Source organism: Gadus morhua, chromosome 15 (assembly GCF_902167405.1).
Source record: "Gadus morhua chromosome 15, gadMor3.0, whole genome shotgun sequence".
NCBI classification, from domain to species: domain Eukaryota; kingdom Metazoa; phylum Chordata; class Actinopteri; order Gadiformes; family Gadidae; genus Gadus; species Gadus morhua.
Window position 1 is genome coordinate 2,526,338 of NC_044062.1, and position 14,216 is coordinate 2,540,553.

Genomic DNA, 14,216 nt, shown 5'->3' on the forward strand with positions numbered 1-14,216 from the left:
TAGAATACCAATGCTCACTTCGGAATCAGGCCCTATGTCCAAAATTCCGAACTACCCCTTTAAGTACAAGTGTGTGTTCTTCAATTGTTGAGATTTTTGCATTATTATTAATGTTATTTATATGTGCCTTTCCTTTTGATGTGTGCATGTCTGTCAGCTCCATGTTTAACTAAATGTTTGCAAATGGTAGTACATGTTTGTCTCTCGTCTCATGCTCTCGTGTTCTCGCCTGTAGATCTGTACCTTGTTGTGGTGGGCGAGCTTTTAATTAAACAGATCTTGTTTACTTGTGTTTTACATGCATTGCCTTTTCAATGAAACCCATTCTGGGTGAAAAATAAAAGTTGTAAAAGAATTTGAGTCTCTGTGTGCTTGGCTTTCACAAGGGGTGGGGTAGTGGAAAGAAAAAACACACCAAAGAAATTAGAAGTCCTTGTGTCTTCTCTCCCGCAACCAGAGGTGTGAATACACCCCCACTTTGCTGGCTGCACTCCCTGTGTGGTCAAAATAATGAGTTCTGTGAATGGCTCTGTCATCCAGACAAAGTGAGTGCACTGAATACATTCTTATTATTTTTCTTAATTCAGCCCAAAAATGTAACAATTAAACACTTTTCCACTTGATAATATGAATCTCATCAGCTACATCAACTCAAAGTATGAAAATAATAAACAAAACATTCAGCAGACTAGCGGATTTTGATAATCTAGGCCTTGCACATAATATTTCTGGAAATAAAACCTCCCACCGGTGGCCACCACATGGAGCCGTCCGTTTTGATTCTCGATCCTTTATGAGCGATCCCTGGGTTGAGGGATAGGGACTTTGGGGGGTCATCAGCCATTCCCAGGGGGTCACCCATCCAAGTACTAACCAGGCCGGACCCTGCTTAGCCTCCGAGATCAGACGAGATCGGGCGTGCTCAGGGTGGTATGGCCGTAACCAAGAATTGTCGGGACCATATTAGTATTTATACAAGAGGAGCACGTAAGGAGTGAGAGTTCTACCATGGCCAGAGACGGGACTTGTACAGAAACAATGATTGGATCCATAATGAATGAAAGAAATTAATGAATGAATGAATGAATGAATGAATGAATGAATGAATGAATGCATGAATGAATGCGTTATTCCAGACTCAGAGTTCCATATTTGAACGCAATGCATTACACTGCTTGGGCGTCATCGTTTGCGTGATCTTTTGAAGAAACGTAGCGATGCAAAACATGGTATGGACTACAATATAGCACGATGAAGCCATTCATAGCTATTATTTCTTTAGAACAACATGATCAGGGGAGAGCGCGAACGCAGTCCCCCACTACCAGAAATTATGCAATCGAGATTCCCACATTTGGGGAATTCGCACGGGTCAGCAACAGCCTCAGTGCAATGGCTGAGCCTCGCTATGGGTGAACCACCTTCTTGATCATGGTATCTCCCTTGCCAGGTAAGTATGAGTTGAACACGTTCAGGTGGGCTGAACGATGCCCACGCGTGTTCCCGTGGAGAACGGTTGCAAAGCATTCGGAGATGTCTAGACTTTAATAAACACTGTAGACCACCGGTCACACGATGACAGGCGAATCTGAAATCAGCGAGATGGAAGCATAACGAAAGGAAACCTGGAGATCCGAGTTATCGACACGCCACAGAAAGAATCCTTTTTTCTTTCTTAAACAACAGAATATCGTTGGAATAATTGTAAACAGTGCGTTTATGAATTGTAAATGACACTTTATTGTCTACAGGCGGACGGGTGTACTCTCAGGAGGAGTTTAGTTTTGTTTTTCACAGTGAGAGAGGGGTGCACCGGTCCTGGAGGATACTGCAATACCAGGTCGATGCGTGGAGTGGACGGGGCAAGCCCCTTTTCCATCTCCCAGTTCCAAAAATCAATTTAATATATGGTCCCCGGGTAGGGGACGTATCAGATATTAAACTGATAAGAACAGATACTACACTTGATCTTAGCAAAAAGGCCGAGAAGCGATGGCCACACATGCTCAGACCAAGAGGCGAGGTTCCCAGACACGTCGCCCCACGTGGCGGTTTAACAGACAACGAAAAAACAAAACAAAAGAATGACCAAGCACCCTGTGTGCGTGTTTGTGTGTATGTGAAAGCTGAAGAAATAAACCGAGGTCGCTACATCTCTTTGCTGCTGCCTGCTGGCAGTGTCACTAGGCCGTCTGCATGTTTCACAAATAGAGTTTGGAGCAGTGGAGGCTTCTATAAGACTACAGGTGAAGCAGTGCTTCACCAAAAAAATGTTAAAAAATAAATAAACCAACAATACTATCGAATACTGCCAAAATGGTGGTGCCCACGATTTCCCCGCCCCAACAACGTCAACACCCGGAACTCTATTGCAGCCAATGAGCTCGAGTTGAAAAAGAAAATAGCTTACAGCACGTGGTTTCACTCAGGTAAATTGTATCCCCTTCACCGTTTGCTAGTTAATAATTCGACCTTTTTTTAAGGTTTGTATTAAGCTGTTTCGATTTTGTAGAAAGAGAAAGGATTTCGACCTTGTCATAACACGGTCGTTGTGTATAAAGGGAAGACGTAGAGGGTGCGTTTTTAGCTGCTGGGTAGACTTCAGTCAACCTATCGCCGTTTTGTCTGCGAGCAACCATATTACTCGTGGGTGGTCTCCTTTTAATCGGGGTAATCTAAGCTTTCCAACGGTGTATGGCATGACTATATGTACCCAGGGGTCGTTGAAATAATAAGCTGATTAATGTGTGTTTTGTAACGATAGCTAGGCGCGGCTAACGACACTGTTTACAATGAGTAAGGGCATACGTCGCATACCTGCAAACGTTTTCTTGGACAATTTGATGTGGATATGTGTTGATTTGGGTAAATGTGACTGTTTAGACAACAGCTGATGCGAGAGTAAGTGTAACATAAAGCAATTTGGCGACCGTGTTAATCTCTTGTTGCATGGGATGCGCTGCATACCTGGTAAACAGTAGTGTTATTCCAGATCCATGCCATCGCCAGGGAGACCTTTACCTGTGATGTCTGCGGGAAGAGCTTGGCCACTAAACCATCGCTGGTCAGCCATCAACAGCTACACCAGTACCCCAACATCATTTTGTACCGGCAAGGAGAGGCCAGGCTGTACTGTACAGAGGCAGCAAGGTCTGTGGCAGAGGCCCGCAGCAGCACTGTTGTTGACCCTAAATGGCTGGATCTCAAGACAGCAGAGGCGGCTGCCAAGAGGTCGGGGGCTGAGCTGTGGAAAGGTCAGCTGGTCATCACGTTCGGGTAGTACGCCGGTCAGACCTTCAGGTGGCTTGTGGAGAATGATGTCGGCTGGCTGGTGTGGCTGCTGTTCCAGTACTGCCAGCAGGGAGAGCAGAAGGAGCTGCTGAAGTGGCAGAAGGAGCGACTGCTCCTTCGGCCACAAGGTGACTCCTCACCTGAAAGATGCTGTCGGACGCACCGTTCCCGGAGGCTCCTGCGCTGCCAACATCCCTCCCTCCGCCAGACCGGCCTCAGGTCCAGTACCGGCTCATCTATCACGAGGCTGGAAAGAGACGTGGTGAGAAGCGGAGGTAAGTTGTCATAAGCACTTTGTTTCACCTGTTGGCTGTGGAAAGCAAATAGCACACACGTCATATCAATACTGATCACATGTGTATTTTATGTTTCCAGATTATTTGTTGATGAGCCACAGCCTGTGACTCCCGCGAACCGACCCGTTCAGCCCACTGGGTTGTCGTCCTCCACCCGGCCGAAGCCTGCTGCGCTCACCCCCATTCTGCCGAGGCCTTCTGCGCCTACCCACCTCCAGCCGAGGCCACCCGCTGCGTTGACCTACGGCCCACCCCCTGTGTCGGCAGCACCCATACTGCAGGTCTTCCCCGCACAGCCACAGGCGCCCTCCGTCCTGTTTCGTGGGACATCCTGCAGCCAGAGCTTTGTCCCTCCTGCACCAACAGTCAAGGCATTCATGCCTAACAAGTCCTCAAGGCCATGTGGGGCTTGCCACATGCCAAACTGTGGTGGACAGTGGAAGAGGTACAACCCTTTCAAGGACAAAGTGGCTGGAAGCATTCAGAAAATGTTTTCCTACTGTCCATCCACTAGGAAGTCCACTACCCCTGGCTTCGACAATGTGGTGTATGACAACTTTGAACTCTTTAAGAGTGTCGTGGATGCAGAGTTGGAAAGGAGGACTGTGTGTGTGTGTGTGTGTGTGTGTGTGTGTGTGTGTGTGTGTGTGTGTGTGTGTGTGTGTGTTTGTGAATAACTTACCTCTGTGATGCCACTGTTCCTGTGCCATCTGTAAGAGAGAGAAAGAGGCTTGTTTGTGTGTGTTTGTCTCTGTCTTTGTGTGGGTTATTAAAGTGCTTCAGCAAGCACTATCTATTTATTTATATCGTTCAAAAAAATGCAAAAAAACTTATAAAAAACTTTGTAGTATCCATTCTGGTCTATTTTCAATATCAAGGCCAATCTTTTTAACCTTAATCAGTTCCAATCTAACACAATCAGTTTACATACCCTTTAGTGGTTGTTCATGTTCAGATAATCTGTGTTTTTGTCATGCATGTTGTTTGTCTTTGTCAGCTTCATGTGTTTGTGATGTTTGTATGTATTTGTCTGCTTCAGTTTTAACAAAAGTTTGCTAAAGAAAACACAAAAAAACACAAAAGGGAGGAACAGCTTGAGCCTTTATTTGTTGATTGGTCACCTGAGTCTTTGGATAATCATGTTCATTATTGCACTTTAGCCTGTACAAGCCAATTGTTGACTTGTATCTTAAAGGGGTAGTTCGGAATTTTGGACATAGGGCCTGATTCCGAAGTGAGCATTGGTATTCTATATCACTGGAGACAGTTTTCAACACATTTCATTCAGTCCTTCTAGTTGCAGAGTTCGCTCGTGCTAGGCTAGCGCAAGTCAACGGGCAATGCTAGCCTGCAATTAAAAACAGTCTTACCCACTCCACAGTACACCCGAGGGTAAATCAATTATAACGACAGACTATACATCTAAATGTCTGTTTATAGAATAATGTTAGAAATAAAACCAACCTTGCATTGCATTGCATTTTGAGGGAATTGCGGGGTCTCAGCAGCAGTGTTTATATTCCTGTACGTAGGCTACGGCAGCGGCGGACTGATACCTAGGTTACCTGCCGCTGTCATTGCTACAAACGCAGAGTACAGTGAACGAAGGAATTCTACAAGCGTATTAAATTAACAAGATATGGCCACGTTTGGAGGAGTTAGCGATGCATCTGCTTTTGAAGACGATTATGAGGAATTTGTTGTATCCAACGAACCGTACATGTACGAGCCGGTGTTTTGATGTCAAAGCCAGCAGCAACAAGCCACAGTTGAGTCCTTTCTGGATCTCGCACTGGAAATTGGTGGAAACTTTGTGGTGCCCATCTGTACCGTTTATTTCTACAATTTCTAAAAGCACACTGAACCATCATGTTGCCTAGTCGTTCAATTGCGCTTCTGTCCCACGCTTCTCTGTTTACGTTCTTCTGTCGTGATTCGGTTACAAACCTAACCAGCGCATAGTAGAATTCCGCTTCTGCTGAGAAAGTAGTCCCTCGATGATTCATGCGATGCATGGTTAGTTTTATTTCTAACGTTATTCTATCAACACAGACATTTAGATGTATAGTCTGTCGTTATAATTGATTTACCTCGGGTGTACTGTGGAGTGGGTAAGACTGCTTTTAATAGCAGGCTAGCATTGCCCGTTGACTTGCGCTAGCCTAGCGAGAGCGAACTCTGCAACTAGAAGGACTGAATGAAATGTGTTGAAAACTGTCTCCAGTGATATAGAATACCAATGCTCACTTCGGAATCAGGCCCTATGTCCAAAATTCCGAACTACCCCTTTAAGTACTAGTGTGTGTTCTTCAATTGTTGAGATTTTTGCATTATTATTAATGTTATTTATATGTGCCTTTCCTTTTGATGTGTGCATGTCTGTCAGCTCCATGTTTAACTAAATGTTTGCAAATGGTAGTACATGTTTGTCTCTCGTCTCATGCTCTCGTGTTCTCGCCTGTAGATCTGTACCTTGTTGTGGTGGGCGAGCTTTTAATTAAACAGATCTTGTTTACTTGTGTTTTATATGCATTGCCTTTTCAATGAAACCCATTCTGGGTGAAAAATAAAAGTTGTAAAAGAATTTGAGTCTCTGTGTGCTTGGCTTTCACAAGGGGTGGGGTAGTGGAAAGAAAAAACACACCAAAGAAATTAGAAGTCCTTGTGTCTTCTCTCCCGCAACCAGAGGTGTGAATACACCCCCACTTTGCTGGCTGCACTCCCTGTGTGGTCAAAATAATGAGTTCTGTGAATGGCTCTGTCATCCAGACAAAGTGAGTGCACTGAATACATTCTTATTATTTTTCTTAATTCAGCCCAAAAATGTAACAATTAAACACTTTTCCACTTGATAATATGAATCTCATCAGCTACATCAACTCAAAGTATGAAAATAATAAACAAAACATTCAGCAGACTAGCGGATTTTGATAATCTAGGCCTTGCACATAATATTTCTGGAAATAAAACCTCCCACCGGTGGCCACCACATGGAGCCGTCCGTTTTGATTCTCGATCCTTTATGAGCGATCCCTGGGTTGAGGGATAGGGACTTTGGGGGGTCATCAGCCATTCCCAGGGGGTCACCCATCCAAGTACTAACCAGGCCGGACCCTGCTTAGCCTCCGAGATCAGACGAGATCGGGCGTGCTCAGGGTGGTATGGCCGTAACCAAGAATTGTCGGGACCATATTAGTATTTATACAAGAGGAGCACGTAAGGAGTGAGAGTTCTACCATGGCCAGAGACGGGACTTGTACAGAAACAATGATTGGATCCATAATGAATGAAGAAATTAATGAATGAATGAATGAATGAATGAATGAATGAATGAATGAATGAATGAATGAATGCATGAATGAATGCGTTATTCCAGACTCAGAGTTCCATATTTGAACGCAATGCATTACACTGCTTGGGCGTCATCGTTTGCGTGATCTTTTGAAGAAACGTAGCGATGCAAAACATGGTATGGACTACAATATAGCACGATGAAGCCATTCATAGCTATTATTTCTTTAGAACAACATGATCAGGGGAGAGCGCGAACGCAGTCCCCCACTACCAGAAATTATGCAATCGAGATTCCCACATTTGGGGAGTTCGCAGACGTGAGAGCCAGGCGAGTGCATAGGAGTCTACACTTGTCTACACTTGTCTACACTTGCCGGCCGCTAATTGGCCAGGAGTCTACACTTTCCGGCCCAGGAGTCTACACTTTCCTCCGAAAGTGTAGACAATGGCGGCCTCCCATTGGCGCGGTGTCTACAGTTCCCTAGAGCCCTCCCCCTCCCCGACGGTGGCACTTGACGCTCTCCGAGCGATTTCAGCCGAATGGAAAAAAGTAAAAAGTCACCACCGTTTCACCCGGTAAGAGTCGCATTCCTACTAATATTACTAACTAATATGTTCGGCTTGTGCTTCTCGTTCCCACCGAGTGCTTTTCATTCATCATATCTGTCGTACCTAGCTTATTAATGTATTTTTGCCCCTTTTTTCTTCCCACTCACTGCGGAGGCTACTTTGCCCTAATACAACCAGCCTCGTTCGCTTCATGTCAACAACTTAGCCATACAAAACTATGTTTTTTAATGTAGGTTTATTAAATGACTTTTTCCGTGAATGAACTTGTTTATCTTTGGGTTTATTCATATGTTAATGTGCTGCCGACGGCCATTCGGCCTCATTTACATAGCCAAACTCCGAGTCCGCCAGCGAGCGGAGTTTGGCCTACTCTCGAGACATTTTGCTTAGTTACTGTTAAAAAGTATATCTATAAATGTAGGTTGAAAGTGTCCCCGTTAATGTACTACCATCGTATATTGATTTAACGTTACGGTCGATCCGCAAATCAGTGCCGCGACGCCGGCCAACCCTGTCCGTTCAAATTTGACCCATATTTGTCATTCATTTCTCTTATAAAGCTATCATACCTACCTTGACTTAAACTTGCCAATATTACATCAATATGTAGCCCACTCGTATATTTATGAATCAGAAGTCGACATAGCCATAGCAGCCCTCAAAAAAAGGCCAAGAAAAAACACTACAGTCCCCCTAGTGTTGTTGTTGCGCCAATGAATGTAAAGAAAAACATGGGCTACATTTTGACGTTGATATTTTGTTTCTATGAACTTTAATAAGCAACACATTAGCTGTATTTGAGCTGTATTTGAGGATGGATTCCGAAGCAGCGACCCATTCAGCAGGTTAGTTTATAACATTCATGTTTTGTCTGTATGGTTATAACATGCATACTTCCATTGTCTATACGTTATGTATAGCCAGCAGAAGAAACTGCCCAGTGCGTGAAAACACTTATGTTATTATGTCATCATTTACAAATATAGTATGAAATGAATGCCTGGGGAAAAAGTCCCAAAACACTTTAAACACTTTGGTGAATATTTTTTCAGGTACAGCCAGCAGCAGCAGACCGTCTGCGGACCCATTGCTGCCCGTGCTGCCCATTCTGGACCCCACTGTGCCCCTGGACAGGCAGCAATGTGTCCTGAAGGCAACCAAAGAGGCCAGGGCCTTTCACAGGCCCAAAGGCTTCCAAGCCAGCGCCGGTCCCAAGGACCTTCAGATGGCTTGTGATGAAGGTAATAAATCTGAATTATTATCCCAGTAGCACGATGGGCATATGAACCATTTCCACTTTACACCTGACCTGACCTGTGTGCTAGAGCTTATAAACTGAATTAGTTAAGAATAACCATTCCAATGTCTTACTCTTCAGCAAAAAGGAGATGCCGGCTCGCCACTACTACCAGGCCCTCAAAGAAGCTCTACCTTGGCCAGCTGGTTATTCCCTTTGGGAAATATGCTGGCCAAAGCTTCATGTGGCTGGTAGCGAATGATGTGGGCTACTTAAAATAGTGAGTATATTTCACTACAGAGAATCAAATTAAGTCGTTATTTCTTACTTTAACGTCATGTTCTGTGTGTTTCAGTCTGCTTGACCGCCATATTGCGGAGAGCCAGGACCCGGGCAGGACAGGAGGAACCAGAGAGAATGACTGGGTGAAGGACTGTCTCCTCCGTTATGTGGAGTTTTTCCCCTCAGTCTCCTGCCACCTGGAGAAAAATGTGGACAGGGCCATTTATGGACAGGGTCGCTTTAAGTCCTTCACCTTTCAGGAGATGTGGCAGTGGTACAGCCTGCACAAGTGCCTTAATGCCGACCCTCAAGCTGGCAGTGCCCAAGAGAGGAAGATGGCAGAGGAGGCTTTCTCTTCTGTTCGCCAGTGGCTTGGAATGAAGGAGGAGGACATCAGCTCCAAGGCACTGAAGCGCTTCAGGAGATTTATTCTCGACAAAGAGAAACAGGTAGGTTGAGGTGTTACTCAAAAGCAGAATGCAGTTCATAAGACAAAACTACTTCACTGTAATTTAACTGTAATTTGTGAAACTCTCCTCAGAATGCCCCTACTGCAGCTGTACCATCTTCGTCTGGTCCTGTCCCATCTGAAACAGTGGTTCCTCCGTCTGCGTCAGTGGTTCCTCCGTCAGCGTCAGCGTCTGCTTCAGTGGCCCCTCCGACAGCAACATCCCTGTCACCTTGGCACGATACATTGTTTTCAGAGGCTCTCGCCACTTTTGAAGGACAAGGTAAATCATTTTTTTATTTTATCGATGGCATTCACAGATCAACATTAAGCTCATATAACTGTACATATATTGAATATAAAACTTTAAATCAGTTTAAAATAAAACAGGTTAAAAGGCACACTTTTCAGGATTATTCTTTATTTCTGTTTCAACCCAATATGATCCTTGTGGCTTCCTAAGCTTTTGTCCTCATTGTCCTCAGTGTCTCTCCCGCCCACCTGCTTGACTCCAGGAAGAACCGGCTGATGTACTGCATCGTTAAACAGCTCTGGCTTCACCCGGACTGCAGGAAAAAGGCTCGCGGCTCCCCTCTCAAGCACCAGATCACCACACTCTACCAGCGGGTGCAACAGAGAATGACCGTGGATGACGCTGAAATCAGCAATCTAGGGATTCCCATCCTGAAAATGAACAACAAATCTGTTGCTGAGTTCATAAGGAGACAGGAGCCTTCTCAGCCACAAACGTGACGGATTGAGGTTTGTCTATCCTCCAGCGTCCGCAGAGCGTCACCAGCACCAGCCTACCTCCCGCTGCAGAGCTCCCGGATGAGAGGCCGCACACGGACGGGGCCAGAAGACGAGCTTCTGGCCTCTCAGTCCCAGGCCCCTTAGAGCAGCGCTTGAATGCTCTGACACTGGGCTCTTTGTATACATTATATATATTCATATTTGACAGACACAATCATTCGTTTTGTATTATATTTCACTATGCACCTTATTTCTCACTGTTTGAATTTTATATTTTAGAGGTGTTTTTACTGTTGTGCTTGCTGTGTTCTTTGTATATATTTAGCAGATGCAATCATTCTTTTTCCAGTTCATGACATATCTTTATGCACCTTCTTGGAAACTACTTACTAATTACTTCCTTAATGTGCAAATCACAAATGTCACAACTCATCAAAATCTTGTTTTGTGTGTGTATATATATAGGCTATATGCACTTGTTACCTCTGTCACAGGCATAATAATTCTCTTGCACTACGAGCTTGATGCCTTTTACATTGATCTCCAGGACAAGGCTTTATATTCTATAATGTATATTTAATCTTTATCTTGGTTGTCATTGCTGTTTTAGATTTAGATTTTAAGCTAATATTACAATTATTAATGTTTTTTTACACCTGTGTTTATAAACCTGTGACAACCTAATTTATTATTGATAATGTGAGTTATTAAAAAAACAAATTGCACTCCAATAAACCTCTCTGACCTTTATTTTCATACAACAATTAACAGAATATAAAAAATCTTAAAAATGACAAGATAAGACAGTCAATTCCTCATCCAGAACATTCCCCTATTACAGTAGCAACAAACATAAAGGAGATAAGCTGTACTTAAGCTCTGCTAAGGCACTTTTAATGTAAACAGATCCACACCAGTGATAGCTTTCCATACAGGTAGTTTTGCCTTTTTTAAACCTTTCAATGTGGAGTTTGCATGAGGGCAAAGGTTAAACTACTTTTGTTTGTGTGGTGTTCAGAAAACAATATGGCTTTGAACACCACAAAAACAAAGTAAATCTGTATCATGCAGGATACAGATAATACAAAAGACAGGCAATTACACAGTATAATTGCAACCATAATTCTAAGTGAGTATACAGAAGATATGTACATATATACAGGTTTAATAAATAATATACAATATAAATATGAAAACAGATACAGACAGTCGATACAAATACAGCTCACCAGTCACACACGGTCATGATCAGATTCTGCCAATAGAGGGCGGTGTTTGATTGACAGGTGTCCGGTCTACAATCTCTCCCATTGAAACTCTGCAAAGATGAGAAAAGTACTTATAATCCATTTTCATAACGCATAAAACACATGCAAGGAAACCTGCTACAGTTCTAACGTAAACTATCATGGTTTCAGGCTTCAATTTTTTTTTTCTTCTACATTAATGACAATGAATTGCTCAGGGGTTTGCACGTCGCCACGGTCCATCGCCATTCGCACGGGTCAGCAACAGCCTCAGTGCAATGGCTGAGCCTCGCTATGGGTGAACCACCTTCTTGATCATGGTATCTCCCTTGCCAGGTAAGTATGAGTTGAACACGTTCAGGTGGGCTGAACGATGCCCACGCGTGTTCCCGTGGAGAACGGTTGCAAAGCATTCGGAGATGTCTAGACTTTAATAAACACTGTAGACCACCGGTCACACGATGACAGGCGAATCTGAAATCAGCGAGATGGAAGCATAACGAAAGGAAACCTGGAGATCCGAGTTATCGACACGCCACAGAAAGAATCCTTTTTTCTTTCTTAAACAACAGAATATCGTTGGAATAATTGTAAACAGTGCGTTTATGAATTGTAAATGACACTTTATTGTCTACAGGCGGACGGGTGTACTCTCAGGAGGAGTTTAGTTTTGTTTTTCACAGTGAGAGAGGGGTGCACCGGTCCTGGAGGTACTGCAATACCAGGTCGATGCGTGGAGTGGACGGGGCAAGCCCCTTTTCCATCTCCCAGTTCCAAAAATCAATTTAATATATGGTCCCCGGGTAGGGGACGTATCAGATATTAAACTGATAAGAACAGATTTTTTTTTCGTTTGAAAATATTTATTGACACCAGTTCTTTCATTTAACTTTCATATCACAATTTACAGGTCAGTGTTTTAAAAGCATACACAATTTAAAAGACATTTTAATTAAACAACAAGTTTAAACCATCATCATTGTGAGTAAAAAAAGGTAAATAAATATAATTAAATACATGGATACATTGTTGTTTTATAAAATCATTGTGATGCTTAAAAAACATGATTAAAAAACAGCTGTGCAGGGACGGGAGGAAGCCCAATTAAAAAGTAAAAAAACCCATCCTGCTCTCTCCAACAGCATTGGTCTCTCGGGACCTGTGGCTCAGAGGATCTCCTCCCCTCTCTGCTCCTTCCCACCTGCCTCTCCCGGAGAGCCAGGCCGCCGCTGCCTCGACCTTTCCGCGTGTGGCTCCGACTCCCTCGTCCGAATGGGCACAGAGGCGATTCTTCTTTGTGGCCGTGTCCTAGGCCTGCCGCCTGCAGCACCGGCCACTTGGGCCATTGCTGCGGCCTTCCGGATCACAGCCACGGGGGGGATCTGCATGTGCTTTCTTACCAGCAGGTTTCTGGAGGCCCATATGGCGTCTTTTATGGCGGCTAGGGTGAGCCATTGCTTTGGAAAGTCTGGTGGTAGCTGACTCTTTTGGCTCACCCCATACAGCACCATTTGGGCTGTCAGGGCCTCCCCTGCTGGTAAGTACGGGAATTGCAGGGAGCCGGCCGTTGCCCACTGGTCTCCAGCAGCGCTGCACTCCCAGAACAGGTGCCTCACCGACTCAGGCGCGCCACAACCTGGCCGAGGGCAGGTTGGGGATGCAGCCATCCCCCGGGAGTGCATGACGGCTCTGACTGGGAGGATCTCGTGAGCTGCCATCCATGACAGGTCCCGGAGTCTGTTGGAGAGGGCAGGATGGTTCACATTGTGCCAGACTGTTGTGGCCTCGCCGTATGCTAGCCCGCGCACCGGATTCACTGGTTCCCGCTCCTGCACTTCCGTGATTATAAAACGATGGTTTGTTAAAACATTCAGTTCCTCGTTTTCAAGGTAAATTCTTTTTAAAAACTTCTTAATAAAAGCGTAAAATTGTGACAAGTTAAATGATACTGGTGTTCTAAGATCTGATATATAAAACGGGAATCTTTTCAGATAGGACCCCATCCAGAATCGTGCCATTGCTGTCGTTTTGTTTTCTCTGGATGGGACCATTGCAAGTTTAATGTGAAGAGCAGTATATCTGCTTCCTAAAAACAGGTGGAGGTCCGGGACTCCTTTACCCCCTTTTTCTTTTGTTTTCGTCATTTCTGTTCTCTTCAGTCTCTCCCACTTGGACCCCCACAGGAAATAAAAAACTGCTCGCTCCAGTTCTAAACGCACTCGGTGTGGTGGAAAAAAAACAGAGCTTATCAATAAAAGCAAAGGTAAAATCACTGCTTTGATGATTAAAACCTTTCCTTCTATTGTCAGTCCTCTAAGTCCCCAGTATCCCAGTCTCTGCCTTACTTTCCCTATCACGTCCGGCCAATTTTCGGTCCCCTCCCCCTCCCTGTTGAATTTGACCCCGAGTATCTTTATGTCGGTCTGTTTCACAGTCAGGGGGAGTCCGGTCATCTCAGTCGCCGTCCATGGTCCATAAAAAAGGGCTTGGGTCTTCCCTCTGTTGAGTTTGGACCCAGAGGCCAGTCCGTAGCAGTCGGTAAAGTCCAGTGCTCTGTTTACTGATAAAAGGTCAGTGCATAAAATGTTAACATCGTCCATATATAAAACACATTTGCTAAAAAGTCCCCCACTGCCCGGTATGGCCACCCCTTTAATCCCTTGGTCCCTTCTCAAGACCTGGGCCAGTGGTTCTATGCATGCCACATAGAGGAGGGCAGATAACGGACAACCCTGACGGACCCCGCAGTGCAAATCTACTGCTTTTGTGAGTTGCCCGTTAACAAGAAATTTGCTGGT

The 14,216-nt window shown here is 44.6% G+C and overlaps 1 protein-coding gene, 2 long non-coding RNA genes, 3 other non-coding genes and 4 pseudogenes across 7 annotated transcripts in view; 2 read left to right on the plus strand and 8 right to left on the minus strand.

The window, feature by feature from the left end:
* Positions 1 to 830: 830 nt before the first annotated feature.
* Positions 831 to 944, minus strand: LOC115560526 (uncharacterized; annotated as a pseudogene).
* Positions 945 to 1,293: 349 nt separating this feature from the next.
* Positions 1,294 to 1,458, minus strand: LOC115560536 (U1 spliceosomal RNA). The gene has a single exon (XR_003979774.1). It is a non-coding gene; the product is annotated as a U1 spliceosomal RNA (small nuclear RNA).
* Positions 1,459 to 1,802: 344 nt separating this feature from the next.
* Positions 1,803 to 1,994, minus strand: LOC115560546 (U2 spliceosomal RNA). Its single transcript, XR_003979781.1, has one exon. It is a non-coding gene; the product is annotated as a U2 spliceosomal RNA (small nuclear RNA).
* A 1,445-nt stretch (positions 1,995 to 3,439) lies between these two features.
* LOC115560175 (uncharacterized) lies at positions 3,440 to 4,246 on the plus strand. Its single transcript, XR_003979694.1, has 2 exons — positions 3,440 to 3,566; positions 3,667 to 4,246. It is a non-coding gene; the product is annotated as an uncharacterized LOC115560175 (long non-coding RNA).
* LOC115560182 (uncharacterized) overlaps positions 3,452 to 14,216 on the minus strand; it is a 33,635-nt gene continuing 22,870 nt past the window's right edge. Inside the window, exon 3 of the long non-coding RNA XR_003979703.1 lies at positions 3,452 to 3,538. This is a non-coding gene — a long non-coding RNA (uncharacterized LOC115560182). The remainder of the gene's footprint in view (positions 3,539 to 14,216) is intronic.
* On the minus strand, positions 6,647 to 6,760 carry LOC115560527 (uncharacterized; annotated as a pseudogene).
* Positions 6,971 to 10,898, plus strand: LOC115560149 (uncharacterized). Of its 2 annotated transcripts, XM_030379476.1 has the most exons (6): positions 6,971 to 7,457; positions 8,504 to 8,692; positions 8,830 to 8,968; positions 9,044 to 9,419; positions 9,512 to 9,701; positions 9,904 to 10,100. In XM_030379476.1, the coding sequence occupies exons 2-6, from the start codon at positions 8,677 to 8,679 to the stop codon at positions 9,945 to 9,947; spliced, it is 765 nt and encodes a 254-aa protein (XP_030235336.1). In that variant the 5' UTR covers positions 6,971 to 7,457; positions 8,504 to 8,676; the 3' UTR covers positions 9,948 to 10,100. The 2 variants fall into 2 exon arrangements, with proteins under 2 accessions (XP_030235336.1, XP_030235335.1); XM_030379475.1 differs by having other exon boundaries at positions 6,971 to 8,692; positions 9,904 to 10,898.
* On the minus strand, positions 7,121 to 7,279 carry LOC115560540 (U1 spliceosomal RNA). The gene has a single exon (XR_003979777.1). It is a non-coding gene; the product is annotated as a U1 spliceosomal RNA (small nuclear RNA).
* LOC115560541 (uncharacterized) lies at positions 11,638 to 11,762 on the minus strand (annotated as a pseudogene).
* LOC115560548 (uncharacterized) lies at positions 12,107 to 12,281 on the minus strand (annotated as a pseudogene).